This window comes from Pelophylax lessonae, assembly GCF_965119305.1.
Source record: "Pelophylax lessonae genome assembly, chromosome: 9".
NCBI lineage: Eukaryota > Metazoa > Chordata > Amphibia > Anura > Ranidae > Pelophylax > Pelophylax lessonae.
The window spans coordinates 57,241,095-57,259,733 of NC_138776.1; the positions used below are offsets into that span (position 1 = coordinate 57,241,095).

General features: G+C 44.0%; 1 protein-coding gene across 1 annotated transcript in view; it reads left to right on the forward strand.

Moving 5' to 3' along the window:
- The window catches only part of LOC309563814 (inactive pancreatic lipase-related protein 1-like), a 252,508-nt gene extending 251,174 nt beyond the window's left edge, over positions 1 to 1,334 (forward strand). Inside the window, exon 12 of the mRNA XM_082268437.1 lies at positions 1,173 to 1,334. Within this exon, the coding sequence (XP_082124563.1) occupies positions 1,173 to 1,254 (82 nt within the window). The 3' untranslated portion in view covers positions 1,255 to 1,334. The remainder of the gene's footprint in view (positions 1 to 1,172) is intronic.
- The last annotated feature ends 17,305 nt before the right edge of the window (positions 1,335 to 18,639 follow it).

An 18,639-nucleotide genomic window follows, 5' to 3' on the forward strand; every position in this document is an offset into this window, starting at 1 on the left:
ACATGCAAATGTCATGTGTTCCTTCAACTACATTAGGGGCAACACGGTGGCATTATGACCACCATTGTAAGGGGCATTTCCCAACTGACCCCCTACGAATTTATTTCTTGCAAGAGTTCCGAGACCTGAAAATTATTTGTAGGGTTCCTCTGGGGTAAAAAGGTTGAGTAAAGCTGATCTAAGCCTTTTGTCACACTGTTGTAAAGTTACAGAGTAGGACTTTCTTCCCCATTGAGTTGGGTCTGAGGCTGCGCGCTAGACCGCTTGCACAGATTTCTGATTACTAATATGTTAAATTATATTGTACAAACTTATCTGAGTTCTTGTTTGCTGAGACCTGGGATTAATGGGGAGCAGAGGTATTTTATATATTTTTAATTTCGCATATTTTGCTCATGGGGGGGGGGGGGTCTGATCTACAGTCAGACAGACAGTAGTCTGTTGTTGCGAGGAAAGATGGGGCAAGGTGGAATCTCCCTATTCCAAGATGGCTACCAGAGTTGACAGGCATGTTTGATGATGTCACCTGATTTGCCCGTTACCCCAACATGGAAGCTTAGTGGTCTCTAAATGTATCTTAGTGTGATATTAAAGTGGATCCATCATCAACTTTATGCCTGGATAAATAAATTCCAGATGTCGCAATATACAGCAACAGCTTCCTTTTTCAGAAAAGCTCCACTTTTATCAGTAAAAAGCCACCTTGATCTTAAGTCAGTGACTTTGCCTAGGTTGAGATGATGTCATCACTCTGCTGCGGACAAGAAAAAGCATTTTCCTAATTTCTTCACCAGTGATCAGACTGCAACATTGTAACTTTGTAGCAAGTCATAATAGGAGAGGCTGCAGCAATGGCTGATCTGTCTCAGGCATTTGTGAACACCTCACAGCTTTTTGTCGAACAGTGCTGATGAATCAAACTGCATAGTGTGTGATGGCTAGATGGGATCTTTAGTGGTGTCAAATGACCATCTAGATTTGCCCTCAACCATTGCAGAACATTTCTGCCCCTCCTATCTATAAAATGCTCCTTGAACACACATTGGCCTCACAAGCCTGTGTTCCATGTCATTAGAGATCTGTGTTTGGCATTTCGGTAGAAGACATGGAATATTCTCATTTTTTCCATTGTCTGTGTTTGTGAATAAAGTTTTTATTTTTTCCCCTCATAGATCATCATTCTGTGCTGCTGGGACAGTTCTTGATAGCGTCACACAGGTCTTGGGCCCCTGCAGCAATCTGGATGCCCACTAACTGGACCCTTCTAACCGCCACCTACAGGACTAAAAGGAGAACTGCAAAAACTATACAGTATCTATGTTTTAAAAAAAAAATAGTTTCTTTGTATTCCTTCAAAATGTATTAAATTATTTTATTTTCAGTTCAGTTAGTCTTGTCCCCAAGAAATCTGTTATTATGTTATAATATGTATAGAATATTGCATACTGCAGATGCTACTTTTCACCCTACACACTGTATTATTTACTAAGAAGAATAATGTGCCTAAAACTAAACACTGCATAAGTAAAATTTTAAGTATAATAGACTAAGAAATTGTCTATGCACCTCATCCCCATATGAATAAAGAACTGCATTGAAAATATATTGCAACTGGATTTTTGGGATGTCACAAATACAACTAACAAATATGTAAAAATTGCTTAAATTGTCTTTTTTAGTTTTTAAACCCTAGAATTCATATATATTACGCATGACAGCATATGGTGAGGTTGCATATGCAGACCATGTATAACATTTAATATTATTATGAGAACATCAGAATTGATGTTAGCACTGATATAAAGTTTTTTACAAACTTCAGAGCATTATGCCTATTTCATATAAACACCTCAAAGGGAAACGTAATTCTGTCTACCCCCCCCAAAAAAAAAAAAAAATCTGTAACACTACAACACTTGTCCCTGTCTTTAAGTAAAAAAATTACATAAATATATATATATATATATATATATATATATATATATATATATATATATACAAAAAATTGGCAGAACCCCAGCTCTGCCTTTCGTAAGGCGGACTTTACTGGCACGACCAAGAGACCAAATAGTAAAAAAAATATGTGTAAATTTTATTATTCAATACTTATTTTTAAAAAAAGGACAAAACATATATATCAACATATAGAAAATATTTCCACAATGAACATATGACAAGAACATCACATCATACAGAATATAAAACCAGTGAAACAGGACATGTGAAAAAGAACTGGAACAAAGGACACTTGCTCCTGGTGGGGAGACAGGGATGATCCTATATCCCCCACTTGATTACCATGAGGTGACCCCGTTCCAGTGACAGAAAGTTGATACAACCAATGGGTCGACGCGTTTCGCAGACCTTAGCTTTATCAAGACCAGGCTGTAGATCAGTCTTTGTTTAAATTTGTCATTTGAGAACACGTGCATGGAGCAAATTTCACAGACCCACCGGGGGAGCCATTTGTCATCATGGATATCAACCAGATAATTTTCTGAATAACATATTTTTACAACCGCCACCCTGAATTTTCTGTGTTCAACAAGAAGGGGGGCTGCTAGACGGGTGTGTATAAGGTCAAAAGAATATATTGCAATCTAGGGACCACCTGTATTGGAGTCAACCTGCCATAGGCGCTCATCTATGAGCATCCCATCCAAAGAGATACAGAGATGCAACCAAAGAAATATATATCTCCTGTGCTGATACACCCTCTTTCAGGAAAAATCCATCAACCATGCATGTCCTGTCCAGCTGCAATATATATATAAAATGTTGATCGCTAATTCCTACTAATAAAAAAAAAAATCATCCTGGTATCATTTTAATAAAACGTTTATACTAATGGCGCTAGCTAAAAAAAAATATTAAACCCCTTCAGCTCCATCTAGTTGTCAAGATGTAATATTACTCCTACTTGACATTATACTATATAAGCTTGGTTGCGGTGGCTACATACATTACAATCAGTTTAAATGGTTAAACATTATTAAATGCACATATATATCAAAAACAAAATAAAATAACATGCAACTATTGTTAATGAAGCTTTTCAAATACCATTCATTTTTTAATCCATAGGGAGTGTTTTTTTTTTTTTTTTTTCCATTATAGATCATCATTCTTTGCTGCTGGGACAGTTCTGGATAATCTCGCACAGGTCCTGGGTCCTGCAGCGACCTGGATGCCCACTAGCTGGACGCTCTTAACCACTTGCCGACCGACGCACGCCGATCTACGTCGGCAGTCAGCCCCGGCCAGGCAAACTGACGTAGGTCTACGTCAGCACTTCCCGCCGGTCCTGTGCGCGCTCCCGCGCCCCCCCCCCCCCCCCCCCCGCCGCCGCCGATGGCTTTCGATGGGTTCAGAACCGATCAGTCATCAGGTCCAGGCCAATCATTTTTGCCCTGTACCTGTTGATCGGTCCTGCCCAATCAAATGACACTCTAAGCCTGTGAAATGTAAACACAGGCTTAGAGAAGATGTGCCCTCCCCTCCCAACGGTCTTTTTGGATCCAGCGTGAGAGGAGAGCACATCTAACTGTGAGTAATTGCACCAAGCACGCCACACACAGCTAGATAGGCACATTTCACCCCCGACCGCCCCCCCCCGATTAACCCCTACAGCCCCTGACACAACACACACTGTATACAGCATATAGCATTTTCCTATATACCTGTATACGTGTGATTTGTGGTCAGGTGTAGCGCTTGCGGCCCCCCCTTTTCCACTTAAATTACCCCCCACCCCCACCTAATAAAGATTTAACCCCCTGATCTCCCCTGACCCCCCCCCCTGATCACCGCCAGTTAACCCCTACACCCTCTGTCACATCAGCACTAATACAAACGTAATATACAGTGTTTTTGTATTTTTGTATTAGTGTGATTGTGATCAGAATTAGCGCAAGCGACTAAGTTTCTGTCCCAAGAAGGTTTAGGGTCCCCGCCACCCCTCCAATAAAGATTTAACCCCCTGACCCCCCCCCGATCACCCCTACACCCCCTGCCACAACACACACCGTATACAGTATATAGCATTTTGCTATATACCCGTATAAGTGTGATTTGTGGTCAGGTGTAGCGCTTGCGGCCCCACCTTTTCCACTTAAATTACCCGCCACCCCTCCCAAATAAAGATTTAACCCCCTGATCCCCCCCTGATCACCCCCAGTTAACCCCTACACCCTCTGTCACATCAGCACTAATACAAACGTAATATACAGTGTTTTTGTATTTTTGTATTAGTGTGATTGTGATCAGAATTAGCGCAGGCGACTAAGTTTCTGTCCCAAGGAGGTTTAGGGTCCCCGCCACCCGCCCAATAAAGATTTAACCCCCTGATCCCCCCCTGATCACCCCTACACCCCCTGCCACAACACACTGTATACAGTATATAGCATTTTCTATATACCCGTATAAGTGTGACTTGTGACCAGGTTTAGCGCTTGCCACCGTTTCTTTTATCCGTAGGATACCCGCCAGCCCCTTCCAATAAAGATTTAACCCCCTGATCACATCCAGTTAACCCCTTCCCCCCTGTCACATTGCACACTAATACACACATAATATACTGTTTTTACTGTATTTTGTATTAGTGTGATTGTGACTTGAGGTTGCGCTAGCGAGTTAGTTTCTATCCCAAAGGAGGTTTAGGGTCCCCGCCACCCCCCCCCCCCCAGATCCCCGGCGCATAGTTTAGAAATAACCCCTTGATTACCACACACACACACGCACGCACGCACATACACTTCCATTACTAGTATAGTGTTTGAACAGATCAATATCTGATCTGATCAGAACTATACTAGCGCCCCCATAGTTTAGGGTTCCCAAAACGCTGTGTTTGCACGATCAGCACTGATTCCTGCCAGCACCTGCGTTTAACCCTTTCACCCAGGCAAGTGTAGTAATCAATAGATTACTGTCACTTGCAAAAAAACACAACACACAAAACCGCTGTGTTAGCAGAGTCAGGCCTGATCCCTGCTAGCATTAGCAGTTTTTTTGGTAGCGCTTGAAATAGTCCTTGACAACCAGGTGCTTTTATTACCTGTGAGTCGCATCACTGTACAGGTAAATTTAGTTACCAAAATGACCAAACGTTTGTACAGTGATGATGCTATATATAGTATAATGATCATGTCAAGTGAGAGCGATCACTGGCAGAATCAGGGTCAGTATACGAACCAGATGACAGCAGCGGCTCCCTGACAGATAGCTCCGACGATGGGTCCCTGTTAGACCCAGGCGTACCCGACCCCATTCTGGAGTTGTTGAGATGCAGGAATCGCAGGGTGCTCGTATGGAGCAGAGTATGGTTACTAGTGCCGCTCATCCTCCTGGCGACCTGGCAAGCGCCAGCGGCCTAGTACACCCTGGACCTAGTACAACCAGCACTGCAGTATCACCTGGTGACGTGGCGAGTCCCCTAAGTGCAGTTGAAGCTGGTGCGGTGGCTAGCACGAGTAGTGGCCCGCAGCCACCGCGTATTCGAAGACAGGCCCGTAGAGCCCATAGTGCCCTCCCTGATGCGCTGGCATATCCCAATTGGCAACCCACTGATTCTACAGCGCCAGTACTTCCCCCATTCACTGCCCAACCTGGAATCCACGTGGAGACAGCTGGTTTTACGCCCCTGAACTTTTTTGAGCTGTTCTTCACGGAAGATCTTTTCAGATCTATTGTGGATCAATCAAATTTATATGCACAACAATTCATCGCCGCCAACCCAAATTCGCCCCTTGCCAGACAATTCGGCTGGAATCCTTTAACGGTTTCCTAATTTAAAATCTTTCTGGGCCTTTCCCTCAACATGGGCATAACTAAACAGAGTGAAGTGCGGCTATATTGGTCCACTAGCCCACTTCACCATATGCGCATGTACTCTGCCTCCATGTCCAGGGCGAGATATGAGCAAATTCTGCGATTTATGCATTTCAGCGACAATGAAATCTGTCGTCCTCGGGGAGACCCTGCATATGATCGGCCCCTCATAGTCCACTTCAATCAGCGGTTTGCAGCCTTGTTTACCCCCGAACAAGTTGTCTGCGTTGACGAGTCCCTGATTAAATTTACTGGCCGCCTTGCTATGAAACAGTACCTCCCCAGCAAGCGTGCCAAGTACGGGGTCAAACTGTATAAATTGTGTGACAGGGCCACAGGCTATACAGTTAGTTTCCGGGTCTATGAGGGAAAAGATAGCTGTGTGGAGCCCCCCAACTGCCCAGACTACATAGGGAGCAGCGGTAAGATTGTTTGGGACTTGGTGTCACCCTTATCCGGAAAGGGGTACCATTTGTACGTGGACAACTTTTACACAAGCATGCCACTATTTGGTCACCTGCTCGAATTACAAATTGGCGCATGTGGCACCGTGCGACCTAATCGCCGGGGCTTCCCCGAACGGCTTGTAGATTCCCGTCTTAGTCGGGGGGCGAGAGCCTGCTTGAAAACGGACAAATTGCTTGCGGTGAAGTGGAAGGATACACGGGATGTTTATGTTCTGTCCTCCCTTCACGCAGACACGACAGTCCAAATCCCTACGGCAACTGGCGTTATGGAGAAACCCCTCTGTGTCCACGAATATAACCTTAATATGGGAGGGGTGGACCTTAACGACCAGCTTTTGGCGCCGTATTTAGTTGCCCGTAAAGCCAGACGCTGGTACAAAAAAGTGTCTGTTTATTTATTCCAATTGGCGATGCTGAACGCCTTTGTTCTATACAGGGCGTCAGGACGAACTGGATCTTTCCGGGAATTCCAGGAAGAGATCATCCTTGCCTACCTGTACCCAGGAGGCATGCCTGCCCAACTTCCCCTTCCAGATGCAGTGAGCCGGCTGCATGAGAGGCATTTTTCACATGTCCTCCCGAGTACCCCTACCCAAAGATGGCCCCAAAGAAGATGTCGTGTCTGTAACAGGCGCGGATTTAGGCATGACACCCGTTATTATTGTCCCAAATGTCCTGACCAACCTGGTCTCTGCATCGGGGAATGTTTCGAGCGCTACCATACACTAGTGGAGTATTAGTGTAGGGTACAGCATGACACAGTGTAGGGCACACAAACACAGGGTCTCAAAAGATGTTGGATGTCCATCGACATTTTGAGAGACCCAAGCTGGAAGATTGCAGTCCCAAATCAAGAAATCAAGGAACAGTTAGAAAAATAAAAGGATCCAAAAACTGTTGTTGTGTCAGTCATTTTATATGTTCTTCTACTCTTCCTACTGTACTTTTTTTAATGTACTTTGTTTGTTTTTTCATTCTTTTGTGACCTGTTTCTCTTGCAGGTACTCGTCGGCTACCACGCATTGATTTTATATATTCTGACACAAACAGCGTTTGCGCTCAGCATATATGGATACCTTTGCTGATAGCAGCTGTGGTGATTTTCTGATTTCAGCACTGCAGTTAAAATCCTATTTTGGTATACGTGGATAGTGTCGTATATACCCATCATTAAATTCAGTGGGTGGTTGTTTGGACGGTTAATGATGAGTAATACTAAGCATTATTCCTGTGCTGATTTCTGATAGGTTCTCTTTTTTTCCGTTCAGCCCACAGGCTGCATGAAAAAAAAAAAAACCTATATGCCAAACAAGAACCAGCAATGTACTGGTACGTTGCTGGACTTTGAGTGGTTATACCAGAATGATACCTGCAGATTTAGGCATCATCTTGGTATCGTTTTTTACAGCCAGCGGTCGGCTTACATGTAAAAGCAATCCTAGCAGGTAATTGGCCGCTAGACTGCTTTTACATGCAGTGGGAGGGGACACGCCCCCCCCCACCGCAGCCTTCCGTGGTTTTTTTCGGGCTCTCCTGTCCCACCGGTTAACCCGAGAGTGCAGCCGGTGGTTCAATTATCTAACCATAGAGCTAATTGGAGATGAGAATGGCTCCAATCATCTCTATGGCCTAAGATACCGGAAGCTACGAGCATTTCATGACTTCTTTTTCGCCAGAAATAAACAGGGCCATTGGGAAATTGGGAAAGTATTTTATCACACCAATTTTGGTATGGTCAGATGCGTTAAGGTCAGAGGAGAGATCTAGAGTCTAAAAGACCCCAATTTTTTTTAAAAAAGAGTACCTGTCACTACAGATTGCTATCATAGGGGATATTTAAATTCACTGTGATAACAATAAAAATGATTAAAAAAAAAGAAATTAAAGGAAAGGTGTCAAAATAACATAAAAAAGCAAAATTAAAAAAAAAAAAAAAAATCAAGCCCCCCCCCCTTTCCCCCCGTGCTTGCGCGCAATGGCGCACCCAAGCCTTGGTCTAGTGTCATATGTAAACCGCAATTGCAGCATGCATGTGAGGTATCGCCGCGAATGCCAGGACGAGTGCAGTAATTTTTGCAGTAGACCTCCTCTGTAAGTCTAAAGTGGTAACCTGTAGAGACTTTTAAAGGTTTTTAAAAATGTACGTACTTTGTTGCCGCTGCGCAGGCGTGCGCAATTTTTAAAGCATGTCAGACAGATACTTTATGGTTTGGATAACTTCAAATGGGAGAGTAATATATAGTAACAATATCTCTCAAGAAATATGAGGACTATTCCTGTTTGATTCTGAACATGTTCATTGAAAGAGCTAATCACATTGGCTTCTGTTCCATGTCCTTCGATGTCAGAGACAGACTTTCCCTATTGTTTGTGTATCGAGATAATGTGTATTGTATTTCAGGAGCTCGAGGATGGAAAGTCTGCTAGTTAATTGGCTCATGTTGATTGAATCATTGTCATCTGTTAGTTGCTGAGTGGAAATAGTATACTGTTTGTGTTGGGTGTTCTTTAGATATGTTAATTCTACTTCTGTATACAATTTCATCTGCATATGATAATGTAATCAGGCAACCCCTGACCTGTGTGTGGTAATCTGATCAGGAGGCGGAGGTCCATGCTGTATATAGATTCTGTGTGACTGTTCAATAAAGAGAGATTCCAGTACAAGCTAAGTTGTTGGCTAGCTTTTGTATGAATTTGATATCTATGTTCATGACTGCAAGGAAGCCGTATACTGACGGAAGACCACAAGTACAGTGTGGGTTGAGGTTCTGTTACACCACACATTTGCTTTAAAACAATGTAGGGTTGGAATATCCACCGGTCATCTAGCTTGTGTTTTCCAGGGACACCCAAATTTCCCTGAAGCACTCGATCTTTTGGCTGTAGATCCTGGACCACAACTCTCAAGTTAAAGTTCCTTCTATTCCGTGGATCTTGGACATCTGATGCAACTTGGGCCTTCTCATAAGCCATCTTTAGGTTCCACATACTCTCTGTGGGTCACAACAGATGTCAGATCCAGAGGCATGACAAAAGATAAATCAGCAGGCATTAGGCACGTGTCGGTATCGGATTTCCATGCTGTGATTTATTGATTAAGATTTTTGCCACGGTATACGGTATTATCACGGTATTAAAAAAATGTAGTGGCCTTGACATCCATCCTGCTTTTGCACCATGCGACTTACCTGCAGTTCCTGCACTGGCACGCTTTCTGCATTTTTATATACGTGGGCCCAGCATTTAAAAACACAGTTTGCGTGTGCCGGAACTGCAGGTAAGTCGCATGGTGCAAAAGCAGGATGGATTTCACGTTCACTGCATTTTTTTAAATTCTGCATGCGCCTTTTTGCAGCAGAAAACGCAGGCGTAGCAGCCCATTTGAATCAATGGCAAATGTGGGTTGCCAACCAGACCTAAAATAAGCCATCATGCAGTGTCTGGCCTACCTGGTGACTGGTCCTGGCCCTCCGATCCGATGCACTGCACTCTGATAATGGCGCCACTCAGTCAGACTCCTATCCCGAGGCGCCGCCTCCCGTACAGGACACAGCACGCACGGCAAGGGGCGGGGTCGGAGCGTCAGTGGAGCTCAAGGCCCGCCTACTCGTAACACAGTGTGCTGCTGATGTCTGGGCAGCTCTGACTGCTCTCAGTAAAATCCGCCAGCGACCCACTCAAATGCAGCTTGCGACCCACAGTTTGGGAACTCCTGCTCTACGGTATATGTAATGTTGAACATCCACTGAATGCATTATGTGGTATATTACATATTCATTTTATGGTTCTTTCATTGATGGTCAGTAGGAGATGTTTTATTAATTTGACATATAAATACTGTATAACAACAAGCACTGAAGAAGGAACAGACAGCAATGAAAAGAACACTACATACATAGCATAAAAACCAACAACCATCAGATAAAGTGTTTACTAGCCTGTAAGAATCTCCACTGCGGCCTCCTACCTTCTGGGTGTTTGCAGGATAATATTATACCAGCAGTATAGAGAGGGTGTTGGGAGAAAACTGCTGTTATAGGAATAGTGTTGGGTGAAATCTGCAGTTGTGAGCCCAGGTCGAGGGTCGAAGAAAATTTTAATATAGAGTGGACAGCTGACTGAGAGGAGGTGGGGCGTAGTTAGCGCCGCGTCATCGGGTCCTCACAGGGGGCAGGGCGGATGGGAGAGCTGAGAGGAGGCGGGACGGAGGTCAAGCAAAATTTTAATACAGAGCGGACAGCTGACTGAGAGGAGGAGGGGCTGAGGCGAGACGGAGTTGCCGCCGCGTCATCCGAGCTTCACAGGGGGCGGAGCGGATGGGAGAGCTGAGACGAGGCGGGACGGAGGTCGAGGAAAATTTTAACAGTGGAGAGCTGACTGATAGGAGGTGGGACAGAGGTGCAGCCGTGTCAGTAATGCAGTGGGTCATGGAAAATTTTAGAACACGGGAGTCGGGACACCGTGGGGAGACTTGGGGGCAGTGTATGGAGTGAAAAATACAGTATTTTAAACTGCCCACGATAACAAGAATGTGCTCATGCATTACCGTGATTTATTGCATTATTGAAAACCGGCACATCTCTAGCAGGCATTCTGGCTTCTCTTCCAAACATCACCATGTATGGGGAATAACCTGTCTAATCATTTCCAAGCAGTTGTATGCATGTACACTGCAGAGATGTACCTGCGTCTCCAGTGTTACTTCTTCTCTGTTGTCAAAGTCCCGAGCATTGTCAAGAAGTGTGCAGTTGAACCTCTCAGGCTGCGATCCCCTTTTGGGTGATAAGGAGTCAGGTGGACTTCTGAACACCCAACAGATCCATAAGCTTCCTGATGAGTCAGCTTTCAAAGTGTCTTTCCTGATAAGAATATTTCATTGAGGCAATCTATAGTGAATGAAGAACTTCTCCACCAAGACCTTGACCACCGTGGATGCTCATTGACCTTTCTCCGGAAACACTTGGGTGCAATAGATGAAATCATCTGTTACCACCAGGACATTTCCCTTTCCATTAGTATAAGGTTCTAGGCACAAGAAGTCAATGCACGCTAACTCCATGGGTCCTTGAGTTTGAAGGTGGCTCTGGAGGGCAAAGTCTCTCTCCATATGCAGGAGTGACAGTAACTCTTAACTTTGACCCACATACAAGGCCAGAACTGGCTCCTCACTAACTTGAAAGTCTTCCCCTGTCATTTTCTTCATCCTCACTCCTCAGCAACTCGTTGAGTGGTTGGGCTATCTTGGAAAATCCCTGCACGAATCTTTGATAATAGGAGCGAATCCCCAGAAATGACCTCAGTTACACTGCTTGGTCTTGGCCAGGGTGTGACAGCTTCCAATATCTTTTGGTCAGTTTTAGTTGAAACCTTTTCAGAGGAGATGATGTGTCTGAGGTAAGTGACAAAAGGCTGATAGAACTGACACTTATCAAGGGACAACTTCAACCCCTCATCATGGAGTCTCTTCAGGACCATCTCCAGGCTCTTCTCATGCTCCTCCAGAGTTCTGCCGAAGACGATGATGTTGTCCAAGTATACCAACACCTCGATCAGGTTCATGTCTCCCACCATCCACTCCATGAGTCATTAGAAGGTTGTGGGGGCTCCTGACAGACCTTAAGGGTCTGTCACAATGGGAGAAGACCCTACCAGTTTGTCAGAGATCCTGCTTGAGAAAAATGGGGCCATAGATCCAACAGTCTGTACTCAAGCTCCTTTCTTGGCTCGCTGGTGCCTATTTTCGATGCCTCGACTGAATATTAAGAGATTGGGGTGCATTGTCTTCTCTGTGCAGAATAAATCAAAGGAATTGAGCTGGATGGTCTCTCAGAAATAGAGGGCTTTGGACCTCTACTGTTGTTCCTTCGCTTCTTTGGATTTGGAGATTGCTGTTGAAGTTGGGTAACCAGTCAGCTCCTACTGCTTGGGCTTTCCCACTGTCCTAATGGATAGCAGCTTCTGTAGCACCTCCAAAGCTTCTTCCACAGCTTCAGGTGGAGTTCTTTTCCCTGGACATTGCGCTTTAAAGTCTCCAGCCTCCCCTTAGCTGTAACAGCTCTTTTCAGGATTCTTTGACGCATCCTTTCTGAGGCCAAAGCAACCATCGCCTGTTGCACCTCAGTGAAGGTTTCCAGCATATTTGCATGTGTTTCTACCACTTGCATTTTTTCTTATGCATCTTCAGCACCTGTGATCCAACACAGACTGCTACACTGCATGTGTGTTTTACTACTTCCTCTCTGTGGGACTGGCACATTCCGGAATAAACCTTCCTTTTTCTGTTCACATCGCTCTGGTAATTCTGGGATATGTAGCCCCAGGGCCGGTCTGTAATACAGGCTCAATCTTCCTGGGGACTACATTCCTACAAGTCATAGTTCTACTATCAGGCTCTGTCCTTCCCACAATCCACAGCAGCTGTTTCCTCTTCCTCTTTGTGATTCCAGATGACGGGTGGGACTTTCTAGTTCTCTCTGTGGCTGCAAACAGTCCTGAAAATGGCTATTATTCTGTATCTCTCTGTCCTCTCCCTCCCCTCCTGTCGTCACTGGCAGCCAAGAAGAGGGAGACTGGCTGTGTGTGAGTGGCTGCAGCATGTGTGATACTATCGGTGTCAGCTTGGTCTATGCAGCTGTAGTCCAAATTGAGCCCTGACTGGGGCTACTTTAGAATGATATTTTGTTCCAGCCCTAAATATCTGTTCACCCTGAAGAACTGGTGTGATATCCATAAAACGCATAGAAAAATGTGATGATATCTTATTAAATGTGTATGTTTGTGTACATACATGTTACTGGTGTAGTACCCTCTTAGGTAGGTGCTAGAGAATGAGTATAGTTTTTGGCTCCGTCTGCCTATCAGAGGAGCAGCAGGTAAATTCTATATTGCACTCTGCTTAACAGAGAGCAGGATCTGTGAGTTAGGTCTGCTCAATGTGCTCAGTGTGTGATTCATGTGGTCTGAGGAAGTGTCCACACTGATCCAAGGGGGAGGCACATTGGATAGCGGAGGAAACCTGGCCAATGAGTACACAGGCTTTTATACAGCCCCAGGGATTGGCATAGACTGCTTTCTCGGTGCAGTGTGGGGTAGCGTATAAAAAGCCAGGGGCACATGTGCTCAAGGTCTGGTAAGCAGAACCCCGGAAGGAGGGTGGTCGGTGTATAGTCACAGGCAGTCGGCCTGGTGAGCCAGAAGTGTGGAGCTGAACCCAGAGGTCCAGGAGAGCTGACTAGGAGAAGTTGAGACACTGGAGAACCTGAAAAGCAGTATCGTGAGTACAGGGGATTGTGTCTACGAACCTGACCAGAAAGAGGGCCACTCCAGAGTAGAGTAGTCAGAGAACGGGTGTCAGCTGGTGGATAGAAAGGGGCTACTAGGCGAGTGCACTGAAGATAAGTACTTAAGGAACATTATTCAGATTCATCTAGTGGCAGGATGAAGCTGCAGCCTTGCGCGTTCTCAGATAGAAGTCCTCAGCATTGTGAATAGTTCAAGTGTGGGAGTATCCCACTCATCCCTTCTCCCATCCCCATATCAAATAAAATAACAACAAAAACAACAACCCCTAGACAGTTCATTGACTAAGCCAGGAGAGTAAAGTGTTAAGATTCTGCATGCAGTTGCTACCGGTAACCCAGGGGGACCTAAAAGTGTGAAAATCCAGCAGCCCTCAAGGGGGCAGTGCTACACTGGTATACTATTTGAAATGTAGCTATGTGTATACCATACCTGGCTGATAGCCTTGAAAACTGGAAATCACTGAAGCAGACACCGCTACTCCAGTGCTCCCCACTTGCTTCCAAGTCCTGTGCTGAGCAGCTGGCTTCAAGCGTTGTGAACACAGAGGTTACCCGTTTGGTACGGGCACCATTCTGAAAATGCTTTGCTCTGCCTGTCAAACTTGCCTACTAAAGTCATTGGGAGTGCATGGCAATTGCAAGCCAAATGTTTAGTTTTTTTATTTAGAATCCTTCTTGGACATTCAGGAGGCAACAGGATTGACTCCTGAACACCTGGAAGCCGCTGCTTTACCACCCTCTGCAAAACGATCCACCACAAAAAGATGCACATGTATTTCTAGGATTGAGGCAAACCCATTGTTGCCTAACACAGTAATATTGCTGCAGTGCTGCACTTTTTTGTTGCCTGAATATACAGTTGGTTGTCATAATCAGTCCCAGTAGAACCCTGACTTCTGTCCATGTTGAGTTTAGGCACAGCCCTGCTGATGCTAGAGCTAGCCATACACCAGTAGAATTTCCCTCAAACATTTGTATGGAATTTCAGAAAAATTGTTTGTCAGATCATTTGATATTACCATTATTGACATAAATCTTTCCCCTAGTTTGTAGACGCCATAACTTTTAAGCAAACCAATCAATATACACTTATTGGGATTTTTTTTACCAAAAAATATGTAGCAGAATACATATTGGGCTAAAATTATGAAAAAAATTAGATTTTTATTTTTTTTTTATTGGCAATGTTTTATAGCAGAATGTAAAAAATTATTATTTCTTTTTTTCTTTTTTGGTTTTTAGCACAAAAAAAAAATTGCAGATGTGAGCAAATACCACCAAAAGAAAGCTCTATTTGTGGGGAAAAAAGGAAATCAATTTTATGTGGGTACAGTGTTGCACGGCCGCGCAATTGTCAGGTAAAATAACCCCACGCCGTATCGCAAAAAATTACCTACTCATTAAGGGGGTAAAACCTTTCCGGTCCAGAAGTGGTTAAAGTTGCTGTAAAGGCTAATTTTTTTTTTGCCTGAATGCATTCTCTACATTAAGGTAAAAAACCCTTCATGCCCCACCCCCCAGCCCTCTCCTAAATACTTACCTGAGCCCGAGCGCTGCTTTCCCTCTCTTCCTCGCAGGAATGGGGCGCCTGCTGTTGTCAATTTAATCCTGCGGATGAGTGGGGCCAAACTACGCTGTATATGTCAATAGCCTGGCTCCGATTTGGGCCCGCACATTTGCCCCCATTGGAAGCTGCTCCCTGTGGGGGCACTTGGAAGGGAGAAGGAGCCAGGAGCACCAGGGGGACCCCAGAGAAGGAAGTTTGGGACTACTCTGTGCTAAAACATTGCACAGAACAGATAGGTATGACATGTTTGCTATTAAAATAAAAAAAAAACGTTTACTAACACTTTAGGTTGGACATACAACAGTAGAAGTTTGTTAAAAAAAAAAAATGTTTTTATTCAATTTTCTACTCGAACTACACCCTGTTCCAAATTATTATGTAAATTCAATTTAAGTGTAACAAAGATAAAATATTTTGTTTTTCAGTTAAACTCCTGGATGGCATTGTGTCTCAGGGCTCTTTTGATCACTGAAAACAATATCGGACACCTGTGATAATTAGATTGCTAGGTGAGCCCAATTTAAGGAAAAACTACTAAGGCCCCTTTAACACAGGCGATCCTATCCGCCTGTCAGTTTTTCAGGCGGACCTGATCGGATGCTCCATACATCCCTATGGGGCAGCGGATGTCAGCGGAGACATGTCTGCTGACACCCGCTGCTATCCGATCCTGTCCGTGAAATCCAGACGGATGGAAACCCTATTTTCCATCCGTCCATCGGACAGGCTGTCTGTTCTCATCGGACCTCCCCATAGAGGACAGCGGGGAATCTGACAGCTCCATCTCTGCACATAGAGCGGAGACGGAGCTGTCATCCGTCTGCTCAGCGGGGATCATCGGATCGATCCCCCGCTGAGCAGAACGGATGCCATCGAAAGAACGGACCGTGTGAAAGGACCCTAAAGGAGGGTGTTCCACATTATTAAGCAGAGCACCATTTTCATGCAATATGGGGAAGAAAAAGGATCTCTCTGCTGCCGAAAAGAGTGAAATAGTTCAGTGCCTTGGATGAGGTAAGAAAACATTAGATATTTCACGAAAACTTAAGCGTGATCATCGCACTATTAAGAGATTTGTGGCTGATTCAGAGCACAGACGGGTTCGTGCAGATAAAGGTACATTGAGGAAGATTTCTGCCAGATCCATGCATCAGATCAAGAGAGCAGCTGCTAAAATACCATTATATAGCAGCAAACAGATATCTGAAGCTGCTGGTGCCTCTGGAGTCCCACGGACATCAAGGCGTAGAGTCCTCCAGAGTCTTGCAACTGTGCATAAACCTTCTATTCGGCCACCACTAACCAATGCTCACAAGCAGAAACAGTTGCATTGGGCAGAAAAATACATGAAGACTAATTTTCAAACAGTCCTGTTCACTGATGAGTGCCGTGCAACCCTGGATGGTCCAGATGGATGGTTGGTGGATGGCCACCCTGTCCTAACAAGGCTGCAACGTCAGCAAGGCGGTGGTGGAGTAATGTTTTGGGCCGGAATCATGGGAAGAGACTTGGTTGGCCCCTTTACGGTCCCCGAAGGTGTAAAGATGACCTCTGCAAAGTATGTGGAGTTTCTGACTGACCACTTTCTTCCCTGGTACAGAAGGAAGAACTATGCTTTCCGTAATAAAATCATCTTCATGCATGACAATGCACCATCTCATGCTGCAAAGAATACCTCTGCATCAATGGCTGCTATGGGGATAAAAGGAGAGAAAATCATGGTGTGGCCTCCATCCTCCCATGACCTCAATCATATTGAGAACTTTTGGAGCATCCTCAAGCAAAAGATCTATGATGGTGGGAGGCAGTTTACATCCAAACAGCAGCTCTGGGAGGCTATTCTGACATCTTGCAAACAAATTCAAGCAGAAACTGTCCAAAAACTCACAAGTTCAATGGATGCAAGACTTGTGAAGCTGCTATCAAATAAGGGGTCCTATGTTAAAATGTAACGTGACCTGTTAAAATGTTTAAAAAGTTAAGTTGTTGTTAAGTTTGATTGAAATAGCTTTTGATTTCAATACACAACAATTGACAATTTTCAGTTCTTTACAACCTATAAAGTGTTTTGAAACTTACTGTGCGTAATAATTTGGAACGGTATATTGTAAGTTTTTTATGTTTAAAAAAAATACTGTTATCATTAGGAGGTTTGTTCAATAAAATTTGAATTGTACTCTAAATAGTTGATAACATGTGAGTTATGCTGACTGATATTTACATCAATTATTTAGCTAAATGAGAAAAATATAATTTGCATAATAATTTAAGAACAGGGTGTAGAGTGACAAGAAAAATTTAAATACAGTAGAAAGATGGACATTTTTCTTGATCAAACTAAATTCATTGTAAAAAAAACCTGTAAATGTGGTAAAATCATATTTATTGTAATACATATGTGCCTTCCAAAATTAATCGCCAAATTCAAAACATTGGCAATGCAGTTGAATTACATTTGATAGGGTTTTCCTTTGAAATGTGTTGAGTACCTTATATAACGGTATTGAATTTTCTGAATTTCCATTTGTATATTCTAACTAAATTCTACTAGGTTATGGCCAGCTTAGATTTCTATTTGTTGCAGAAAAATGTTCCATCTTTTTTTACTGGTGTATATGGCCATCCTAAAGCAGGAACTAAACCTTTCTTTACAGTCAAGAAAGCTGACATCTTGGCCTCTGATTGAACTGCAGTTGCCATGGTGCTGCACATGTGGTAAGTTAGGACACCAGCTATTTGATGGCTTGATAGTTTGGTTAAGAGCACAAGCAACTGTGTCACTTATCATTCACTGCATTTCTTAGGTAAAACTGTTTTGGGAATTAAATTGATGGGTTTAGTTCCACTTTAACCCTGCTACCCCCTCCATTCAGCTGCTCAATGCCAATGACAGCTACCAACAGAGGCTCAGGCATATGATAGTCTTCAAGGGATTTACCTTGGATGATCTTGACTGTTCTCTAGAATGTAAAAGCTGTTCTTTTCCTGGAAGGGTTAAATATTGTTTACAGATCTCTCTTCATTTAGTGAATATGTAGATCTTGGCTGTCATTGGGTACAATGTGAAGCTTATTTTGTGAGTTTACTCTGAAGCTGTAATAGAAATATGGAGACCCACTCGAGCCACAAAAAGTAGGGCCATTGCGCCCCCCACCTCGTTGGACACAGTTGAGATAATACTGTCATCTGAGGGGATGTCAGAACCCCATAATCCTCTTTACTAATAACTGCCTAGGTAGGTGCTAGTGAGAGAGTATAGTTTTGAGCTCTGCTTACCAGAGGGGCTGCAGGTAAATCTATATTGTTCTCTGCCTACCAGAGAGCAGGATCTGTTAGTGAGGTCTGCTCATTTTGCTCAGTATGCAATTCATTCATTCTGGAGAGTGTTTCATGCTGGTCCAATAGGGAGGCATGTTGGACAGTGGGAGGAAACCTGACGAATGGGTGCATAAGCTTTTGATACAGTCCTGAT